At 39.9% G+C, this 24,254-nt stretch overlaps 1 protein-coding gene across 4 annotated transcripts in view; it reads right to left on the bottom strand.

The window, feature by feature from the left end:
- The window catches only part of LOC111143004 (cell division cycle 14A), a 173,462-nt gene that overhangs the window by 117,675 nt on the left and 31,533 nt on the right, over window positions 1–24,254 (bottom strand). For all 4 annotated transcript variants that reach the window (XM_022496395.1, XM_022496396.1, XM_022496392.1 and 1 more), the window contains exon 4: window positions 20,616–20,708. In XM_022496395.1, coding sequence (XP_022352103.1) covers window positions 20,616–20,708 — 93 coding nt within the window. The remainder of the gene's footprint in view (window positions 1–20,615; window positions 20,709–24,254) is intronic.

Genomic DNA, 24,254 nt, shown 5'->3' with positions numbered 1-24,254 from the left:
ATTTTAAAGTACCCATGTTGACCCTACTCTCAGTCCTGCCTCTTCAAAGGGCCTTGTGCATCTCCTGGTGCCTTAGAACCAACAATCATAAGATAAATGCTGTGGGGCACCTGGGTGGCTCAGTTGGTTAAGCGACTGCCTTCAGCTCAGGTCATGATCCCAGAATCCTGGGATCATGTCCTGCATTGGGCTCCCCACTCAGTGGAGAGTCTGCTTCTCCCTCTGACCTTCTCCCCTCTCATGCTCTCTCTCATTGTCTCTCTGTCAATAAATAAATAAAATCTTAAAAAAAAAAAAAGAAGATACATGCTGTGGACCCCATTTTATCAAATCCATTGTCAAAATACCAGAAGATCCTTGAGGTGGCCCACATCTTTCCCCAACAAAGTACATGTAACCAGAAGAGAACTGATGCTGTACTCATTTTTCCTTATGTGAACTTCTCATGAACAAAAGAATAAGGACACTAGGCAAAGTTTATTTTTAGGAGAGGAAAGCAATTACCAGTAACTAGCAAAGAATGAGCCACCAAAGCCCATCGAATGAACATCTACAAAAACACACCATGAGGTGAGAAATTCTGCAAAGAGTTGAAACATAAAACTTTTAAACAATGAATTTTGGAACACTGAAAAAAATAAAATAAAATAAAATAAAATAGGGGCGCCTGGGTGGCTCAGTGGATTAAAGCCTCTGCCTTCAGCTCAGGTCATGATCTCGGGGTCCTGGGATCAAGTCCCACATAGGGCTCTCTGCTCGGCGGGGATCCTGCTTCCCCTCTCTGTCTCAGCCTGCCTCTCTGACTACTTGTGATCTCTGTCGAATAAATAAATAAATAAAATTTTAAAAATAAATAAATAAAATAAAAAAAAAAAAAAAAAAAAAAAAAAAAAAAAAAAAAAAAAAAAAAAAAAAAAAAAAAAAAACCTTTTAAAGTCTCTTCCTTGGCTCCCAACACTGATTCTCAGACTTCTTTTTTTTTTTTAATTTTATTTATTTATTTGACAGTCAGAGATCACAAGTAGGCAGAGAGGCAGGCAGAGAGAGAGGGGGAAGCATGCTCCCCGCTGAGAAGAGAGCCCGATGCGCGGGGCTTGATCCCAGGACCCTGAGATCATGAACTGAGCCGAAGGCAGAGGCTTAACCCACTGAGCCACCCAGGCGTCCTGCGTGATTCTCAGACTTCTTAAGTGTCAGGGCACTTAATTTATAAACCGCTTTTTCCTGAAGATAGCATTAAGTTTAACCGTCATATGCAAGCACAAACAAAATGTTTAATTTTACTCTTTTTAGCAACATTTCTCTTCTTAATCATTTCCTTTCATTATAATCAGTGACTAAGAAAACAATATCAACATTCAGCTTTAAAACTTAAAAAAAAAAAAAAGAAAAAGAAAAAAGCCAAACATCCCACAAATGCACATTGATTCTACTTTTGTTCTCATTGTTTATGGAAATAAAAATATTCAGTGTTAAACAATCACTTACAAATTAGATAGTTAAGTCCGATTGCAAACCAGAAAAGCAACTGAATATTTAAAACAGCCTTTATTTTATTCAGTCTATTTAAAATCTGTTGTACTGAATAGCCTAATTAAAACAAGAATGAATGCACCTTGTCTTTAACACATTATAAAGCAAGGTGAGTCGTTCTCCCTGTTCTTCCAGTTTTGAGTCTATTATAAATCACAGGTTATGAGGCCTGCAAAGACAACACATTTGCTAAACAAATACGGAGGCCATGCTAAGTCTAGAAGTCAGGCAGAATCTGATGCCAGGCCTCCATCCCCATCACTTATTTCTGCCCTAAAAATACTTAATACTCATCCGGCATCCTTAAGAGAACAAGGTCTAGGGATGACCATACTCTTTGGCTGTCATGATGCTTGTTCTGAAATAGTCTCAAGTTCATCTCTTTACATTTTATTTTGAATTCGAGATTTGATACACAGTGGACTTTATTTATTTGAGAACTCATTTTTAGAACAAAAATACTATCTCTGCCTCTCGTGGGCGTGAACAGAGTGAAACCACTGGCAGCTCCTTTGATGGGAAATTTAGGAAGATCGTAGACAACATTAGCCCTGTGTGTCTTCCTAATTTGACAGGAAGTGGAATGTTAGCAGCCTGCAAAGATATTCGTCCAGAACTGACATCTACAGTCTGGATGAACACACATCCCTTGCTAGCCGATCTCAGTAACACCTCAGGCTTCTCCTGTCTGGAGATGGCTCATGTTCCAACACAGATGTCGCCGAGCTGCTTGGACCTCATTGAACTAGCTCAGCCCCTTATTAAAGCAAACCGAGGAAACGCTAAGCCAATGTTCTCAGCACGCAGAAGTCTAAAGAGCCCCTTTTAAAGGGGAAAAGGAAAAAATATTTGGTCCCAAGAAAACCTGAGTCCCTAGTCTCACACAAGCTGAGTATAATGCTGTTATGGTACGACACACAGGTAAACATAACCCTGTGTCACCATCAGAAGCCAGTCTCTATAGGAAATAGAAAAACAGACTCACTCCAGAGCATTAATTGAATAACACTCTCAAATGGAATGGTTCCATGTCAAAAATTCCTCATGCTGAGTTTCACGGATTATTTCTGGATATAATATGAATTTTATTTCATAAAACCTCTCAAATTAAGAAAGAAAGGCAAAAAACGTGATGTGTTCCTTAAAGCAAGGACTGAATTTGATTAGGCTTAGAAGGAAAAGACCCTAACTTCCTTTATGATGAAGATGTAGATAACAGATCTACAACAGACCAAGCATCAGTGTTTGAATTCTCTTAACACCTATAACCAACTATAGAATGTCTTCAACTTGCAGCTAAATTATATTCCAAAAGTGTATTTGTAAAGGCTAATATTTAGATCTCTGGAAATAGTTTCCCAAAGATAAAACCTTACGGTTTTCCGTCTCTTAGACTAGTCCAAAAATGATCATGGAGTCCATGATAATCATTAAAAACACACATCTAAAATAAACTGTGGTGGAAAACATGATTTCAAAGACTAAAAACTAAAACAAAATAATTGAATTAAAGAGGCATGTTTGCTTTTTAAATTCTCTTCCCTCAATGCTAATACATGAGGAAAGCCTGGATTAGAAAAATAAAACACGAGGAAACCAACACACATGTTTTGAATGACTTGAAAGTGAACTTTGAATTATTTCAAATGTTTGACTGGTATTTTGATGTATCTAATTTCACTTCAAAATGCAGAGTTTTCCTCAGTATTTGGCATTATGATTAGGACTGATTCCAAATCTGAGGCAACAGGAGTCATGGCAAATACGAGAGGAGAAAGATTTTCTTGCTGTAACCAAAGGGAGATAATTGGGAAAGAAAGTGGATGAGAAAGGTCAGAAACTTTCGGGACAAACACAGGGGGAAGACTGCCAAACTCGCCAGGAATGGAACCCAACCAGGAAGGGAAAGCAATATGACCAAAGTATGGCTTGCTTCCTCTGAACTTTCAGCAAATTATAGCAGCTTAGGCAGAGGGTAGGAGGTAGACCAGACAACTAAATGTATTCATTTTAGTAACTACAGCAAGCACCTGAGGGACAAAAAAAAGAAGCCTTTTTGAATATAGGCATCTTATCCTTTTCCACATTGAAGAAGTTTTGTCGAAGAGATGTCATCCAAACTTCTAAGACAGAATCCACATAGCATGGGAACTAAATCTCAGATCTAGAATCTCCTAGTAACTTGTAAGCTACTGTTCTTTGAATTGACTCAAGAATAGAAAACCAACAATGAACACAAACAAGGAACTGGTTGTTCTCTTCTAGTATTTACAAAGATTTGTTGCTTAGAGAAAGCAGGAGAAACAAGAGCTTTGCCCATCAGTCAGGTGTTTGCAGAAAGGATTCCAGGGCCATTTTTCTGTGTATTAGCCCAAACTGTTCAAATATATGTCACATGACAGAACTGTCCTTCAAGAACATAATGGAATTAATCATTCTGAAATGTGTATAGATCTTTTAAAGAAGTAACCATGTTCCCTGAAAGTTTATTAATTCCACACATAGTACAACTGAAACAACTGAAGGTGATTCCACCTTAAATAAAAGTAACTTAAATCCAACCAACAGATCTATTGCATGCATAGCCAATATATGTAACATATAGGATGTCTATCCACCTTCCCTGCAGCTACTGGAAATTTCCCTCCCCTTCCAGCTCACTGCTGTAGCTAAAGCTCACTGCTTTCAGAAAGCCCCCTCCTTCACTCTGCTCAGTGATTTCATAACCTATCTGTTGATCAGCAGCAAGACTGGAGGACAGATTTACTCGTAGTAAGGAAAATAAGGAAGAAGAGAGGAAAAGAAGTAGATGAGCAGAGAATTTGCCACAGTTTTATACACAGGTGGTTCATTTCTTCATTCAGGAAAGAATTACTGGTACCAGGCACCAAGAACAAGTCAGATATATTCCTAACCTCAGGAGTAGCCCTTTTACATTACTTCATATCTTCTTTTTTTTTTTTTTAACTTCGTATCGTCTAATAAAAGCCAGGGGATCCCCAACTTCGAATATGCCTCAGAAAAAACCTTCAAAGCTGTTTTAAGATATAGATATCCTGATTTCTCTCCCCTGAGATTCCAATTCACCAGATATGAGAAGTCTGGCCTGCGGGTATTTCTGACACAAAATCATGGTTTAGAGCCGCTGTTATAATAATAAGCCTTATAGAAGTGAGGCTAAATACCTGAATTTTATCACAGAACTACAAATACATATTATTTCATTAGCTTTAAGTGATAGTTGATAAGGAGGCCAATATTCTCTGTGAAATTCCAAGGGTACAACAAAAGGCTTTTTGCCTATGCCCTTGACAACCCATGTGACAAATCTACTAGTAGGGACTGAGTTATATTTTAGGGACCCAGAAATGAAGACAGTAGGGAAGGCAGACATGTAAATAATCAGACCATTATGGCATGGTAGCATAAGAGAAATCTGAAACCCAGAGCCAAGTGTACCATGGACAGCTTTAAGCAGAGTACTGAAAGATGAGTTTAAGAAGTCCTTTTCAGGGGCGCCTGGCTGGCTCAGTCAGGTAAACATCTGCCATCAGCTCAGGTCATGATCTCAGGGTCTTGGGATCGAGTCCCAAATCAGGCTTCTTGCTCAGCAGGGAGCCTGATTCTCCCTCTCCCTCTGCCTGCTGCTCCCCTGCTTACGCACTCTCTGTGTCAAATAAATAAATAAAATCTTTAAAAAAAAAAAAAAAAAAAGCCTTTTCCAGTGCAAAACAGATCATTTCAACTCTCCAACAGCTTCCCTCGTGGAGAATAAAATCCAAACTCTTCCCCTCATACAACAGCCCTGGCGGAGACCTCAGCCCCTTTTCCCCTCTGTGTTCCAGCCACCTCAGCTTTCTCTTGCATCCTCAGTCATACCAAGTTCATTCCCACCTGGAAAGGCTTTCTACATGGTATTCCCTCTGCCTAAAATGTTCTTCCTCTTCATCAGATTAATAGTCATCACCTCAGGGAGGGTTTCTCTCAACTCCCAATCTGAAGCAGCCAGCCAGTCGCTATGCTATTACCACAGAGTTCCTGTCCCACAGCAGAATATAAACTCAATGAAGGCTACGGGAGCCCTCTACTTCCCTCTTTCGGCTAAGCTAACAGGAAAATCACAAAAATTCAAGTTTTAAGCGTGAGCAAGTCAGAGCCAATTTCTGTGACATGTAACCATAAAACTCAAATTATGACAATACTGCTTTTCTACATAGGAGCCAATGAGGAAAGGAGGAGCAGGGAAAGGAAGGTAACAAAGCAACAGGAGAGAAGTGATCAGAAACAGAAGAAGTAGAAAGGGGTGGAAGTAGCAGGGAAAAATCAAAGATGAAGGAGAGCCACACGGAGATAACTAGGAGTGGTAGGTGAGTAACAGCCATAAATGGAAGCCAAGGGCAAAGTGTAAGAAAAGTGTAACTGGTTATTTCACACAGTGGTGCTAACTGGGACTCTCGGCCTCAGTAAGCTGGGGAATGCTAACGAATGGGGAAGAAGGATGGAAATGCCAAAAGGAAGGGAGTTCTGGTCCCTCCCTGTTCTGCCTCTTGGGTCAAGTTCCTTAATTTCTCTGGGTTTCCTAGCGCAGTCAGGAGGAGGAGTGGGGAAGGGTAGGAGTGGGCAGGCAGGGCAAAGGGAAGACCTCTCTCTAAGATCTGTCTGCTTCTGGAACTTAGGGAAGAATCACTATTCTGTACACAGTTCCACTGGAGCAATTCTTCAGAGAAGAAATTATTCTTTGAATTGCTAGAGTAGAAACAGTAAAAGCCAGAATCCCAACCTGCAGTCTTTGTATTTAACTTTAGATCTAGGTCAACCAATATTCCTTTAAAAAAGTAAAATAGAGTTTATAGAAAGAGTCCAGTGGCCCACATTCTGGGTAAATCCCAAAATTCTTTATTGTAATAGAAGGATCTTAATCAACAACTTAAATCTGACTTCCTCTTCCACGAATTCAGAAGGAAAATATTGTCATCAGTGAGTACACATGTATAAAATGTAGTATCTAATATATTTTTTTTAACTCCGTGCTAATAATGGCATAGCCCGATGCCAGGATGTCCTAAAAGTGGATGTGGTTGTTTTTTAATTCATACTTTTGCTTGAAACAAGCAAACAAAATGATTTTAGAAACTGTTTTAAAATGTTAATCCCATTTTGTCACTCTTTCCATTAGTTCACAGATGTGTTTCCAGGAAAAGAATAAAAATGTAAAATGTGGCTCCGGGTAAAAGATGTAGTTTGCTGCCAAAACTACTACTCACTTGCAGATACTGAGAATTTTCTCAACTTTTCAGACATTTCTGAAGGGAACAGAAATATCTTATCACATCCAACAAGCGGCATCTTAAGTGTCCCCAATTCCAAGGCAGACAATACCTCGCAATGCTATTAGAGGAGTTACAGCATATCCATCAATTCTTTGTACAGGATGGGTCCATTCCCATAACTTCTAACAAGCAGTTGATTTCAGATTAAAGCACTGCAGCCAAGACCCTGGTGTGAGAAGTCAAGGGGATACAAACAGAAGGAAGAGTCACCCGTTCCTTCAAGGAGCTTACTCTAGTGGGAGAGAGATGGCAAAGCAAGTGATTGCAAGGAGTTTATTCTAGTAGCTGATACTGGACATAATCAACTGTAAGATGAGGTAAGAAAAGCTAGCATTACGGGGCGCCTGGGTGGCTCAGTGGGTTAAAGCCTCTGCCTTCAGCTCAGGTCATGATCTCGGGGTTCTGGGATCGAGCCCCGCATCCGGCTCTCTGCTCAGTGGGGAGCCTGCTTCCCCCCCCCCTGCCTACTTGTGATCTCTATCTGTCAAATAAATAAAATTTTAAAAAAAAGAAAGAAAGAAAGAAAAGAAAAGCTAGCATTGCTTAACCTTGTGGGTCAAATACTAAAAAATGACAAAATAAGCAGATGGGGAGTAGGGAAGGAGTAGGCAAACAAATTATGGAAAAAACATCAGGAAAGATTTCTCTGAGAAGGGAATTACAGTTTTCTCTTATTAGAAACTTCTCAAAGCAAGCCCCACTAAATGACTCACACACCTCCTCTCGACACAAGTGTCACATCTGATTCATCCCATGGTGCGTACGTTCACATGGAGAGGCTTGTCTGTCTACTCATTAATTTTAAACTATGGACCATGAATGTTACTACCCTATTCAGTCAGGCTCTGAGGTACTGTAGCAACTCCAAACAGTTCTTTCAGACTGAGGTAACACTTTCCTAGTCCCACTATTCACTTTGATTAACTGAATTTGCTAACTACATCCCTAGCTTCCGGTCCTCATCATAAAGGCTTAGTTTTCCATAATGAAAACTTAGGGGCTCTACAAGCATTTGTCTTGAAGGGTGAGGGGGGTAAGCACAAGGGACACAAGGCTGGGGCAGAGGAGCAATAAAGAAGAGAACTAAGAAAGACACACAGGGCAGAGTGGCGGCACTAACAGGGGACCCTAGTAGCTGACATGGGCTTGGCTAAGCTTCCTCATGCAGTCACCATGTTTTGGGCACTAAAGGTCTTAGGAATAACTCAACACACAGTAACCTCACCAGGAGCTCCAGTTAGCTCCTCTTTTATTTAAAATTTCAGAAAATACATATGGAGAGGGCTTTTTATTTCAATTCACTGTCCACAATGGGGACAAAGGCTATTTTACTCACTACATCAAACAGAAGAGATTTCTTGAAATGAAACTTACATAGACTAAAATTATGCATTCAGAAACTCTTACAAACCTAAGGTTTAAGATTAGATGTCATGAAGTGCATAGGGCATCACGTACCATCGGCATGAATACAGAAACTACACTGGACAAGGCAGTCCCATAACAGACCCAGAGACCGGGGCTCAGCACTGGCTCCCCAGGCCCCCCAGCGCTGACCTGAGCACAGGCTTCTCTCATTCAAGGTTGTCACAAGTGAATAAATGCACTTTTTGGCTGCCAGGAAGAAGGGGATGTGTAGGAGTTTGAGGGAAACATAGTGATTCAAATGAAAGTAAGATAAGAAAAGACAGATTGCAGTTACTTGAGGGCTTAAAACAAGACTCAGCTTTTCCCAGCCATCAAGTTATCAACTGAATCAATGTCATGTGGAAGCCAGCTGGACATCTTGATATTTAGACAGAGGGGCTTTTTGAGGAGTTCAGAGCACTTTCTGTTTTCCTTTAGCTGTTCATGTTTAATTGCAGGCTAACCCAGATGGGCCAAACAATCACCTGGATATTCGGTGCCAAAACTGATACCTTAAAAAACATGCACATACATTTCAGATCGAAGCACAGATTCTGCAATGGCTGTGTTTTACAAACAGAAGGTAACTGCCCATTATTGAGTAGCAAAATCAATTTAATAGGGTAGAGATTTTTTTTTTTTTTTTTTTTTTTTTTTCATAAAATAGGGCAGAATATAAAATCAGTTTACCTTACCCATTGTAAAGGAAGAATTGTTTCATGAACATTTTGTTTCGGTTATACATGTGAATAGAGTGTACTAAAGGGCAGTGTGAAATATGGTTCTTACTGGGGTATTTATAGTGAAAGAAGCTTGGAAAGCACTGTCCTGAGATCCAGCCTGAACTGCTTCATGTCAGTCCTTGGTTCTCCTGTTTTCCTATCACTCCTGACACTTAGACCTAGTCTAAGCCACCCATGGAGATCCCCAAAGCAAGCATCAGCAGAACTGCCACTGCATTTGCCACTCCATTAAGGTGTTTGGAGTGTTAATCCCATTAGCCAGAATTAAAGCTCAGATGCTACCTGGAAAAGAAACTGCATGACTGAGTGATACACTGCTTTGTAACTGGAAAGCTCTGCCCTTCCACACTACATGCAATTTTGATTCTTCTGCAGAAAATTATGGTGTAGCTGTAGCATTATTCCAAGACTAGCACTGCTCAGTTACATGCTGTGAATGGATAAAGCTCCAACTAGGAACTTGGGGATTTGGGTTCTAGTTTCTCACTATCTGGATTTGACCTTGGGCAAGGTACCTGATCTCTCTGGGCTCAGATTCTCCAACTGAAACATGAGGAAGTAGAACTGGAGCAGAGTTTTTCCTAGTCAATTTATTACAGTGGTACCTTCAAGGTTCTGCAAAAGTGAGTCTACTTTTCTAAATTACCATACATCTATTTTTAGACAACAGACACAATAAACAACAACAGAGAAAACAAAAAACACAATCCAACAGATCCAATATAAATTTTTACCATGGTGGAAATCACCATGGCAGTTGTTCAGCAGCCAAATAACTTCATTTTGCATGGAACTTGGACGTATTACCTCCAGAGGTTTATATTCTGCATATATTCTAGTATATATATATATAATTCTGTATATATGCTCATAAATATCTCACTGAGCAGGAAGTTTACAGTGCTTCACTGGGGATACATCTAAATGCGAGTCTGTTCTGTCCAGATATTTGTATAACACTGAGCAGAGACGGCTCCAACTTGCATAATTGCCAGGTAAGTCCCAGGCAAACATACATAGGGCATGTTAATTGCAGACTAACCCAGATGGGCCAATCACCTGCACTCACATCAGGTATTACAAATACATTTCAAGTGGCCAAAATTAAGATTCTCATCTATAATACTGATATCAAATGGTTATCCATATTAACAAAGCCCATTTCAGTTTTAAAATTGCAGAGTTGTATAAAATATTTTGTCTTACTCAGTAACCTTAAAAGCATAAATTAGTACATCAAGACACTAGGATTCTTGCTATTATTTTTACAATTAGTCCTGACTTCATAATTTATTCTTATGTACTACAGCTTTTAAGTTACTCCATATTAAACTTTCAGGAATGGTGGAAGATTAACTTTTATTTATTCATATTTATTCATTCATATTTATTTATTAAGCATTCAGCCATTCAAGCCACAAATATTTACTGAGCACTTAGGATGTGTCCTGCAGTGTTCTAGATGCTGGGGCTATTGTGAGGAACTAAAACACAGCTCCATCCCTTAAAGGGAAAGATAAACGGGTAAATGCACAATTCTAAGCAGTGAGAAAGTACGTCCCCTTAATTCAGTATATACAGGGGGGACATAAGCTTTATGGACATAAGCTTTGTCATAGAGAAAGTATATGCCTCTTCGTGGCTACTAAGATTCAAAATCGGTGGGTACACTGCTGCAAGCATAGTGAATCAGCACTTAAATCTATGTACTAAATACAATGTGCTCACGGGCGTGCGTGCGTGTATGTGTGTATGGATGTATGTGTATATAAATGTGTGAGCTTATTTATAGCTCAGAGGAAGTTCATTACCAGGATGCCAAAAGGAGAATAGAAAAAAAAAAACTGAAAAGATTTATTCAGTTAAACTTGAGAAACATACCTTTCACCAATCAAAAGCAAACAGCTGATTTTCCTGGCCCACAGCTAAATGTCACATGCAGGGTGGGCAGAAGGATTGAATGAAAGATAATACTGCTCCTCCTAAATGCTGAAAACTAACAGAGTTTCCAAATTTAAAGAGTTTAAAATAGAAAATGCTGTATGATCTTAGGGAGCCTCAACTGTTTTTAAAACCACCAAAAATATAAGCCCAGGGCGATAAAAGCCCGTCTGGCCCATTTACAGGCAACATCACAAAAGCATTCTTGCCTATCAAGCTCTGAAAGGAAGGAACTGCAAAACAGGAAATTGCCCTGCCCCAGCCTTGAGCCACACCTCCCTTCCTCTCCACAATTTCCATAAGCAGAAGAAGCAAACGCTATCTGTTAGATGTACTGAGAAGCCACAGAGGTGGGCAGAACACTACCAGCTGACATCCGCTTTATTACTATTTCAATGAATACTTAAGGTAAATGCCTTTATTATTTTGAACCAACATTCTTCTTGATGATTTCACCTGTTTTTAGATAACACGTGCTTAACCTATAGCTTTTTGATGACAAGTTAAAGCAGTTCTGAAATTGCAATTTACAGATGAATTGTACATTAGAGATTAAGAAGACTAAAATGTTTGTCCCAAATGATAAAAACAAAAACAAATTCAGAGTTAGTTGACCTAGATTACCATTTTTCAATGGTATAAGCACATCTACATGAACCACTTTTAAATAATACTATTCTGAATATAATTTTCTGTGTATTCAGTAGACCACTAGGTGTTTAATAATCAAGATTCATTATCAGCAGTTCCTTTGTACTCAGATGTATGTACTTATTAACAGCATTTTTGAAAAGTAACAGAACTTAAACAGAAGGTTTATGGACTTCCTAATTTCTTGCAGAAACTTGGACAGATGGGTGTGATTTCTAGAGGTCTACATCTATTGCTACAAATTAGATTCAGGGAAATGACTTCTTTTCTTTATATATATATATATATATTTGAGAGAGAGCAAGTGTGGGGCAGGGAGGGGCAGAGAAAGAGGGAAAGAGAGAATCTCAAGCAGACTCCCCACTGAGCACAGAGCCCAACTCGGCTTGATTGATATCATGACCTGAGCCAAAATCAGCGGTCAGACACTTAATTGACTGAACCACCCAGGAGTCCCAAAACAAATGATTTTCTTAGAGGAAAGAAGAGACTGATATTTTTCAACTTTTAAAAAAAATATTTTATTTATTTATTTAACAGAGAACACACAGCAAGAGAGCGAACACAAGCAGGGAGAGTGGAAGAGAGAGAAGCAGGCTTCCCGCTGAGCAGGGAGCCTGATGTGGGGCTCAAACCCAGGACCCTGGGATCATGACCTGAGCCGGAGGCAGACGCTTAATGACTGAGCCACCCAGATGCCCCTATTTTTCGCCTTTTTTTTTTAAGATTTTATTTATTTATTTGACAGGCAGAGATAGCAAGTAGGCAGAGAGGCAGGCGGGGGGGTGGGGGGAGCAGGCTCCCCACCGAGCAGAGAGCCTGATGTGAGGCTCCATCCCAGGAGCCCGGGATCAAGACCTGAGCTGAAGGCAGAGGCTTTAACCCACTGAGCCACCCAGGCGCCCTATTTTTCAACTTTTAGTGGTCCAAATACAGGAAACAGATTTGCAAAACACCAACTAGTCAAAAGTTAATAAAGCTACAGATAAATGCAAGAATAATAAATCTCATTAATAATCAAAAAATGATTAGTAAAACAATGAGGTATCATTTTCACTAATTGTATTTCTAGATTTTTAATGTCTACAGCCAATATGCAAAGGTATATATGATACAGGAGATTTATTTCACAGACTATCAAATCTAGTACAAACTGGCATAAATATGGTAATATGCTCCAAGAACCTAAAAAATGCTTAGGGGTACCTGGGTGGCTCAATGGGTTAAATGTCTGCCTCTTGATTTTGGCTCTGGTCATGATCTAAGGGTCATGGGATGGAGCCCAGCATTGGACTCCACGCTGAGCGGGGAGTCTGCGTGAGATTCTCTCTCTCCCTCTGCTCCTCCCCTCCACCTGCACACACGCTCTCTCTCTCTCCCTCTCAAATAAATAAATAAATCTTTTTATAAAATGCTTACATTTTAAAAAATCTATTAATCCCACTTCTGGTGACCTAAAGACAAAAATCCACAACAAGAAATACCCATAATGCCAAATGATATTTGTCACATTATAACAAAATGTTGCAGAGGCTTCTAAAATGTTAAACAAACAATGGTATGCCCTCTAAATGGAATATTATTTCATCATCTAAGTAGTAAAAAGGCAAAACATATGGAGGCCAAGTGAAAAAAGGCTGACAAGACTACATTGCAGTTATATGTCAGTGACTATTCAGGTTTAGAATAATGTCATTGCAGGAGGATTTTTCTACTTTTCTTCTATAAGGGGGTTATGCCACTTTTTAAATTAAAAACAAAACAAAACAAAACGTTTTTAGATGGTATCGGGAGGGAGACAAACCATAAGAGACTCTTAATCTCATGAAACAAATGGAGGGTTGCCGGGGAGAGGGAGGTAGGGAGAGGGTGGCTGGGTTATGGACATTGGGGAGGGTATGTGCTATGATGAATGCTGTGAAGTGTGTAAATCTGACAATTCACAGACCTGTACCCCTGGGGCTAATAATACATTTTATGTTAATAAAAGAAAAAATAAGCAATTTTTTAAAAAGGAATAAAAAACCTTTTTAATTAAATTCACTGAGTTATCCCCTTTTCAAACTAGATATTTAAAATATATTTAATCATTTCCCAACCCCTCCTCCCCCAAGAGAACATCTTCCCCTCCATGCTGTTCTCCCCCACCCCCCTCAATATTCCTTCACCAACTTGGCCTACTGGGGTTGGTCATCATTGGCCCCTCCCTCTTTGACCCTGTCCCCAAACACCCTCCCCAGAAGGCATAGAGTTATTCAGCTTAGCATCCTCGACTCCCAGAACAAGTCCTCATGTATAAGGGCTGGAAAAACACTTGTTGATTTCTATTTATCCAATTTGGCACCCACTGCACATTTTTCTCAATTATTTATTACTTATCTGTCCCCATTTTAAGCCAGGCATTCATTCTTTTTTCTATTTTTCATCTTTTTGTATTCCCCAGAGCCCACCACAGCGCTGGGTTGCTAGGTCAAGCTCATCTGAGCTAAATAAATATTTACTGAACTAAAGAATGCCTGAATACACATCTCAAAAATGAGAAATCTGCTTGGTTCGTAAAGTTTCTTCCTTTAAAATGCAAATAGCATCCTACAAAAAAAAATAATAATAATCTCATCCTATACCTTCCAGTGATTTATCCTAAGCAATCAACAGATAAACAACCATCTGAATGTCACTGAGCCAAGGAAGGGCGTAAGTATAAAACAGGGTAGAAAGGAGGAACAGGCTTCAGCTCTTCAGGGGAGGTAAGACAATAGCTCAGAAATCTTTCTGGGAGGCCACACTTTTCTGCCAGCCGCCAGCCATTCCTAAATGCTTAAAATGCCAGGCCCTGCCCCAGGACACCTGCATGAGCATGACCTCCAGCAGTCCTCACCACAACTATGTTAGGTGGGGTGTTATTATCTCTATTTTAAAGATGAAAAAAAAGAACAGGAATTTCACTGAGTTAAAGAACCTGCTCAAGACATAAAACTACCAAGCGGCTTCAAGGCCAAACCTGTGGCTCTCTGCTCAAGTCGCTGATCTCAACTACTACGCCAGATGGAGAATGGCTTCTCTGCAATTAGTAGTAGACTTAGAGGTAGAATATAACTACTAAGGCGTTAAGTGTAGTCTCCAGAATAAATAGCAGACACAGACATGATTACAAAGTCTACAGACCTTAGCCTTGTCATCTCTAATTCAGACATGACATCTGGCTCAGCCCAGTTCCAGTTAATCCATAATTAGACCCCTTATTTAGCAATGTGAGGACTTAACAAGTGGGTTAAGGAAAATACATTGTGGTTACCACCTCTGCTTAAGCATCCCCCACATATCTGGGAGGGAAAAACAAAAAATCTTAATTCTTTAACTCCAAACTTCATTTTCTAAGCTAAACTATCACATTTGTTGTAACTTCTCACACATATTACTTTTCCAATCCTCTGGTCATCATGGGCCTGATCCAAATTGTCCTTGACCTCTTTATCATACTTCTGTGAAATGAAAGCAAGATGGTAACTAGCAAGGATTTGGTCTTTAAGCATGTAGCAAGAACCTAATCAATTCATGCTTGCCATATCTTCAGGCTGTCCTCTTCAAACTCAGGTCAGAGTACTGTGGGTGCCCCTATGGTCCAAGCATCCTGACCCCCAACTCCAGCTCCACCCTGAGTACTGTCTTGGAAGGCAAACATCTTCCTGACCTAGTTGATCTCTTCTTAAAACCTGTGCCCTTCATCTCAAGAAGGATGATGTCACAGCTCAGGAATAAAGAGATACTTCATGGGGAGGGACTTCCCTGAAATGGTATCAGTTCAGCCTCACTGTAATCTCCAGGGGCCACATCATTCCAGCAACCCTGGCATTAGAATCACCCACAGAGAAGGGTTTATGGATTTCCTACTGAACATGGTGTTCTATATTTTATCTTCTGTTTCATACTCATGACAGTGCTATGAGATAAAATGTAAAAAGGCTCTCCCTCACTTCGAGATAAGAAAATAGAAACGCAAAAGCTTGTGTGACATACTTGAAGTCCTAATCTAACAGAGAAAACACAGGCAAAGCCGTGAGTCTGTACGTGCGTGTTTGGCACAAGATGTCATACTCACAAGCAAGAGAGGACAGCTGCAGAACAAGACATGTGTACTCAAAGCTACCAAGCTGTATGCTGAAAGAGGCTAAAACTCAAAACAAGGAAAAAAACGTTTTTGTCGCCATGTATGGTGATAAATGCTAACTGGACTTATTAGCATGGTGATCATCTTTCAATACACACAAATATTAAATCATTTCATTGTACACCTGAAAGTAATATAATGTCATGTCAATTATACTTCAATTAAAAAAATAATTAAAGGGACTCCTGGGTGGCTTAGTCAGTTAAGTGTCTGCCTTCAGCTCAGGTCATGATCCTAGGGTCCTGGGATAAAGTCCCACATCGGGATCCCTGCTCAGTGGGGAGCCTGCTTCTCCCTCTGCCTGCCCCTCCCCCTGCTTATGCTCGCTCGTGCGCTCTCTCTCTCTCTCTCTCTGACAAATAAATTAAGTCCTTAAAAAATATATTTAAAAAGTAAATAAATAGAAAGAAAGAAAGGGCAAGACAGTAAATTTTAAATTGTATGTATTTTACCATAATTTTAAAAATTGGAAAAAAAGTTCATTCAGAAAAAAGGCAAGGTAATGATGTGACTTGTTGTAGTGGGTACTGCCCTTGGACTCTGATCTCTGCTTTGATTTTACATCTTTAAAGGTCAGAGTGGACTCAGTCAAGATCACAACATTCTGGTAATGACGAAGATACCACTTTACACTTCATGTCCGATATGATCATTCTCTGTTTCCCTCTGAAGTTACCTCAAGGGAGTTACCTTCCTTCCTTCTTCCATATTTTGTCATCGCATTGTTCATTCATTGTGTAGACACAGAGCACCTACTATGTGCAGGGCACAGTTCTAAGCTGATGCCCAGTGCTGAAATACTGAAATAGTTCCCAACCAGTTGGTAAATAGCTGCGGTCTACATCCCATGCCCCTCCACACCGGCCACCTCATCTCTTCCCTGGGACTCCCCCCATGCTGGACTTCCCCATGACTCAGCATAACAGGAAGGCTCCATGGTGGCCAGCTTCCAATTCAAGTGGCGAACTGCTGGGCCTAACCCCTTGTTAACTGTTTTATCCCCTCCCAGACACAGCAATGAACAGAACAGACAAGGTTCCTACCCTCTAGTCTCAGAAAGAGATAATAAACAAGCAAATACATAAATGAATCAGATAATTTCAAAGAGTAGAGTGCTATAAAGAAAACAAAACAATAAGGGACTAGAGGGTGACAGGGGTTGGGGAGGGCAGAGTAAAACTTTGAAAAGACATCTCTGAGGAAGTGACATGACAAGGAATCAGGAAGGCAAAGGTTTTAGAAAAAATTCTCCAGACAGAGAGAACAGAAACATCAAGGCCTTCTGGTGGGAATAAGCTTGAGATTTTCATGGTTAGAAGGCCAGCGTGATGGGGGCATCCTGAGCAAAGATAACACAGGTGTAGGCAGGGCCAGATCAGGGAGGATCTTACTGGCATTGGTAAGGAGGTTGAATTTAATGCCAAGAACAGTGAGCAAGCACTAGACAGATTTGAAACAGGGCCGTGAATGATCTAATTTATATTTTTTAAAGATTCTTCTGACAATTGTGTGGCAACTGTGATTAAACAAAACCAAGAGTGTAAAAAGGAAACAGTGTATGATGCTCTGGTGGTCATCCAGGCGAACAGCGACAGTGACTAGAGCTAGGGGACAACAGAGATGGAAAGAAGTATTCTGACTCAACATATGTTTTAGAGGCACAGCTGTTCAAACTTACTGATGAGTATAATGTGGGAAGAGGAAACAGGAGGAATAAAAATGACTACTATTCCTTGTTTCAGCAAGTCACTGTTGGTAGTCCAATTACTAAGTAGGCAGTGACTGTGGCAATAAATAGGTTCATAGAAAAAAGGAATAAAAGTTCTGTTTTGCCACAATAAGTGTGAGATATCGGGGCACCTGGGTGGCTCAGTGGGTTAAGGCCTCTGCCTTCGGCTCAGGTCATGATCCCAGGACTCTGGGATCGAGCCCCACATTGGGCTCTCTGCTCAGCAGGGAGCCTGTTGCCCTTCCTCTTTCTCTGCCTGCCTCTCTGCCTACTTGTGATCTCTCTCTCTGTCAAATAAATAAATAAAATATTTTAAAAAATAAATGTGAGATATCTTTTAAATATATAATGTGGAGATAACAAACATGCAGTTGGATATTTGACCTTAATAATAGGAAGATCCCCAGAAGATTCCAGCTTATCCAAATAGCAACATTTAAAACATCTGTAACTTCATTGAGATATATGTATAAGGCACATTACTGACTCTCTTCCTACAAAACTTGTGCCAACCATTAAATGCATACACACAACACGAAGTAAGGCACCAAATTCTCTTTAAGGAAAGAATATAATTCTTGGTTTTCATTTTTTTAAGCGTTGTGTCAAAAAGCTTTTTGGGGAATGCATTTCCAAAACTGGAAAAGAAAATCAATTAGGAAACGAACGGCACAAGAATAATTACTTTACATGGCTTCTCTAGACTATAATGTGCATGGAACCCTAGCTCGTGCTGCCCTCAGCACTTCTTCAACCCTGCTGAGACTATCCTTCCTTCATCTGGTTGCATTAATGTGGTGGAAACTTCTGCGGTAGATGTATCGTATCCCAAGCTCAATGCATCTGTTGTAACCGAGGTTCCTTTCAAAACTCTAGAGGTACCACTGATGAAATTAAGGATGACCCCAGAGAGAGGAAGGCTGGGCATTAAAAAGAAGAGAGGGAGGAGGAGAGGGTGGGGAAGAGAGGAAGGAGAGGCGAGAGCAGCGGGTGACCTCTTCCTGATGGCAATCCCTTATGACAGAGGACTCCCAGAGAACATGCTCGCGCATCACAAAACCCCTCAGGAAAGACACGCTTGCTCACATGGCTGGAATCCAGAGGCTATTACAAGCGCTCCGTATTCTAAACACGGTGCCAATTCCCAGTTTCAAAAGAGTAATAATTATCAACACAAAGTGAAAAATAAGTCTGCCTACTTAATTCAGCTTACCAGCACACTTCACTGAAGCTTCATGCCAACAGCCAGCTTTTTGTGCACGCCTTTAAAATAAAAACAATAGTCTGGCTACCACTGCAAATAATCCTCGTATCCTCAGAATTGGAAGGAAACCTAGAGGTCACTATAGCCAACCTTATCATTTTACAGATAAGGAAACTAAATCAAGTGAAGAGAGATAAAGTGGCTTAGCCATCATCCCAGAGACGCTTCAGGATGAAAAAATGTTTTTAGTCACGATTCTTGATATTATACCGTTCTGCCTACAGAGTGAGAAGGAAAAGTACTGCAAGGGATGGTACCAGGCTTTACTGGAGCTACATCAGGGGCAGAGCTGGACATCTCAGCCCTGGAAACAAGGCCCCAGGCTGCAATTAGGCTGTCCACTGTTCACTATTCTCAGCCTGCACCCTAAAATAACTGAGAGTCTTTCCAAGGCCACCTTTGGTCTTTTTCCCCCAGGGCTTCTGGTTTGATGTGGCAGAATCTGATGGATAGTAGCTGGTACCCCCTTTCGTCAAGATCTTCAGAAGGAGGCCCTTGAAAGGTTCCCACAGCATGTGCTTCCAGGCTTCAGAGAAGCACAGACCCTCCCCCCAAGGATGATCAGAAAGGACACCTCTGTCCCCTGCCTTTAGACCAACATACTCCTAAGTGGGTATCACATATGTCCCTAAAAAGCTAGTACAGGTTCCAGAGGAGTGTTAGCCTTGATGGTTTCTGCCTTCCAAGTTTTGTCCAATCCCAGTATAGATAGAAAATTCTAGAAATAATCACACCAAAACTTTCCAGCACATTCACATGGAACTCAGATTTACATTTTAGTGATTACAGATAATAAAAATTCCAATCAAAATTATTTTGGGAAAGTCCTATCCAGTTCTTAGGGATGTTGTAATACATGGAGGCTTTATAAATAGTTTGCCTACTGCAAACACATGTGCAGATTAATAAATAGATTGATAAAAATAATACTAATAACCCATCCCCATGCAATCTATGATTTCCTCTTTGGCAAGAGGCACACGTCAACAGTCTTTAAAAACCTCCCACTATACTGGGGCACTTGAAATGGTTCAGTATTCCAACTCTTGATTTCGGCTCAGGTCATGATCAGGGTTGTGAAACTGAGCCCAACATGAAGCCTGCAAGCCTGTTTAACTTTCTCTCTCTCCCTGTCCCACTACCCCTCCCACCCCTCTCTCTTGGGAAAAAAAAAAATCCTTCCACTATAGGGGTGCCCATGTGGCTCTGTCCCTTACATGTCCAACTCTTGATCTCAGCTCAGGTCTTGATCTTAGGGTTGTAAGTTCAAGCTCCACGCTGGGCATGAAGCCTACTTAAAAAATAAACAAAATGAAATAAATAAAAATAAAAATCTTCTACTATATATTCTTTTCCCTAGAAATATTCTTTCTGGATATTCTTTTTTTAGAAACACCTATACAGGGGCGCCTGGGTGGCTCAGTGGGTTAGGCCTCTGCCTTCAGCTCAGGTCATGATCTCAGGGTCCTGGGATCGAGCCCTGCATCGGGCTCTCTGCTCAACAGGGAGCCTGCTTCCTCCTCTCTCTCTCTCTGCCTGCCTCTCTGCCTACTTGTGATCTTTGTCTGTCAAATGAATAAAATAAAATCTTTAAAAAAAAAAAAAAAGAAACACCTATACAACTGCGGGATCCAAGCTACCTACTGCGGTTCTAAAATTCTCTCATTAGCTACGAGGAGATAAAATCTGGGAGTTCAACACCCCATGGATAGTAGTCCCCATCCATTCCCAGCATGTTAATAATTTTCACCATCTCCCAATTCCACTGAGAAAGTGGCCTGGATTTTATGTGACAGTGGTAGCATTCCTTTGGCCTGAATATAGAAAATAATCATGAAAAAGTACTTACAGCATAAGCACCTATCAAAAATGCCGCATTTGCTCTTTTCCGTTGATCAAAACAGGTGTAGTGCACTATTTTCTTTCTTGATAAACTGTATGACTAAAAAGAGGCAATAAAAAGAGTGTAACTATAGAGACAATGTTAAAATATACAGAAGATAAACATCTCAACTTCCAAGATGTGTCACAATCAGTGAAATGTACCAACTTTCAACTTTCGTTTCTATGCCATTTGTACATGAGGGTGGAAGGTTACTGGCCATAGACTTTGCAGCCCAATCCTGATGCAAATTTGACAACAGAACAGATATTTCTCTCCAAGAAGGGAGCATGCAATGGGAAATAATTAAATTACTGGTGTCTTTACTAGTGGGACTATTTTTGAAAACTTAATCTTATATGTAAAATCTAATCATCTTTCCTCTTTTTTGAATTTTTATTATTGAAGTACAGTTGACATTCAATGTTTTATTAGTTTCAGGTGTACAACATACTGATTCTGTAATGTTCACCATGATAAGTGTAGTTATCATGTGTCACTATAAAACTTTAATACATTATTGATTATATTTCCTACGCTCCACTTTTCATCTTCTTAACTTATTTAGTTTATAAGTTTGCACCTCTTTACCCATTTTATCTACTTCACCCATCCGCCCCACACACCCCCTCCTCCTCTCTGGCAACCACCAGTTCATTATCTGTATTTATAAGTCTGTTTGTGGGGGGTCTTTGTTGTTACTGTTATTTATTTGGTTTTTTTTAGATTCAACATATAAGTGAAATCGTATGATATATGTTTTTCTCGGCCTTATTTTACTTAGCACAATACCCTCTAGGTCCTCCCATGTTGACACAAATGGCAAGTTCTTTTTTAAGGCTGAGTAATTATTCATCCTTTTTCTTTCCCTAAATACCATACCCACTCCCAGAAAAGTTATCTGAACTTTTCATATTTTAGTTTATTTTTAAATGTGTCAATCGTCCTATTTTCCTAAGAGCACTAATACTAATATTAACAGAGCATCAATACTCATATTTTCTTTCTAGAATGTTCTATAAAAAGTCCGCTTTTACTTATCTGAAAATAAATGGTTAATGGGAAAAGACAAAGCATCAAAAGGGTGGGATCAGCAAACATCTTAATACAATACATGGATTCAAGCAAACAGTTATTAAGCACCTGCTCTATACCATGCAATATGTCGCATGCTCAAGTATTCAACTAAATCCAAAAATTAGCAGCTTGGTATGCTGTGTACATGCTAAACATGAAAAGTAAAAAGCTGTTAAAATGAAATCAAAGTAGTCATCAAACTCAAACATAAAACAATGAGAACCTGATGCAACTCAATGAAATCTGCTCAATTTCCTCGTATGTCAAAAGTTACAGCATTTTGACAAATAGTTTTCAAAATACAGATACATAGGTACCTTTTAATACGTCTGTAAATTCAAACTGACTGTAAAAGCAGTTTTTTATACCTTAAACATTGACCACAACCCACAGAGTACCTGCTTTTACAGCCCCTTTAAAAATGTGAGAGAGCTCGACTACCTCCCCTTCTTCATTCACCCTGCGATTTTCTACAAAGAAAAGAAACTCTTCCAATTCTGACATCTATTCTACATGAAGCTGCAATGTTCCAGCTTTAATGAAACCACAGAAGACAGCTATATGTACCCCAGCGATGAGCCTAGAAACCCTCACCATCCCTTTAGGCATTTCTTTCCTAATCAAGAATCGCTTATTCTGAAAATGGCATTGCTCTTTTAAAGTGAACTTCGAAAAGGAAGGGTTTGCCTCAAAGTGGGTCTCATGACCGAAGTCCTCATTTCCAGACGGGCTTATGAAAATACCCCTATGAAATAAAGCTTTAAAAATACATTTTATTGGGGCACCTGGGTGGCTCAGTAGGTTAAGCCTCTGCCTTCAGCCAGGGTTATGATCTCAGGGTCCTGGGATAGAGCCCCACATCAGGCTCTCTGCTCAGCAAGAAGCCTGCTTCCCCCTCTCTCTCTGCCTGCATCTCTGCCTACTTGTGATCTCTCTCTCTGTCAAATAAATATTTAAAAAAATTTAAAAAAAAATTTAAAAAATAAAAATACATTTTATTCAATTCAGTTCAGTCAATGCACTTAAGTTATCTAAAGACTTCAAGGTCACTATCAGTGGTGCTGACACATATCTCCTTGCTTCCACAATTTGTTGTTTGTTTTCTTTCTAAGATTTATTTATTTATTTATTTTTGAGAGAGAGCGAGCGAGCGAGCGAGCACACAAGCAGGGGTGGGGGACAGAGTGAGGGAGCAGAGGGAGAGAGAAAGGAAGAGACGCAGACCTACCCCTGAGCATGGAGCCCCATATGGGGCTCAATCTCATGACCCTGAGATCACGACCTGAGCCAAAATCAAGAGTCAATGTTTAGGGGAACCTGGGTGGCTCCGATGGTGAGCATCTGACTCCTGGCTGGCTCAGGTCATGATCTCAGGATTGTAAGACTGAGCCCATGAAGGGCTCCCTGCTCAGTGGAAACTGCAGCTGCCTGCAGTCTGCCTGAGATCTCTCCCCTCCGTCTCCCTCTGTCCCTCACCCCGCTCACTTGCTCTCTCTCCCCCTCTCTCTCTCAAATAAATAAATAAATCTTTAAAAGGAAAAAAAAAAAGGTTGGACGTTTAACCGACTGAGCCACCCAGGCGCCTGCTTCCTCCATTTCAAACTATTGTCCACTGGGCATTTCCTTTTGTTATTTTATTATTTGTTGGCATGTTTTTGCCATTTATTGTTCTCCATCAGTAAGTTAGGCTTGATTTACCAAAAGGAGAGTCAAGGCCCGTAAAACCTAAGCAGATTTTGTGGTGTCTGATCCCAAACCTAAAGACTGCCTTCTACAGGCTGGGCATCCACAAACAGGATTCAGGCTCAGCGTAAGGACTCAGCTCTTTTGGCTCCCAGCCTGTCACTAATTACATTTCCTTGTTCCCTAAAACACCTGTGGGGAGGAAAATACCCACAACTGATCTAGAAGTTTGGATTGTCTGTTTTGATGCCCTTTTCCAGGAAGAATTTACATTTCACAACAGACTATTGCTATTATTTAATAATGTGGAATTAAATTTATTTTAAAAATCCATTCACCAAAAGGGACAAAGTCATAGGGCTGTGCTTTTGTCACCAATAGTCTTTTTGGTTGATTTCAAACCTTTTGCATTTGCTTGGTTTTTGTTCTTTTACTCTTCTTTCAAAGTGTATGGGATATATCTTAGTATATGTTGCAGAGACCATCTTATAATGAAGCTAGACAGTGAAATTCTAAAGGAAACTTTCTTTTCACTAAAACCTATACATTTTTTAAAGTAAATATAATACAAATTCAACTTTTAAGGACTTTAGAAGAATTTTTCAACTTTATAAGCTTGCAGAAATTACATCAGATAATGAATATTCTCACAAAATACACCTTCAAATTTTAACTATTTTAAAATATCTCCTATTGGAAGCTGCCTATAGGATGGAAACAGATTTTTTTTTTTTAACATCCATCACAATACATAATTACAGAATTTTTTTCTTGCGATGAGAACCTTTAAAATTTGCTCTCTTGGCAACTTTCAAGTATACAATATGGTATTATTAACTAAGATCA

Source organism: Enhydra lutris, unplaced genomic scaffold, assembly GCF_002288905.1.
Source record: "Enhydra lutris kenyoni isolate GAN:26980312 unplaced genomic scaffold, ASM228890v2 scaffoldscaffold9, whole genome shotgun sequence".
Classification (NCBI taxonomy): Eukaryota; Metazoa; Chordata; class Mammalia; order Carnivora; family Mustelidae; genus Enhydra; species Enhydra lutris.
This window is presented reverse-complemented; position numbering and strand designations above follow the sequence as displayed.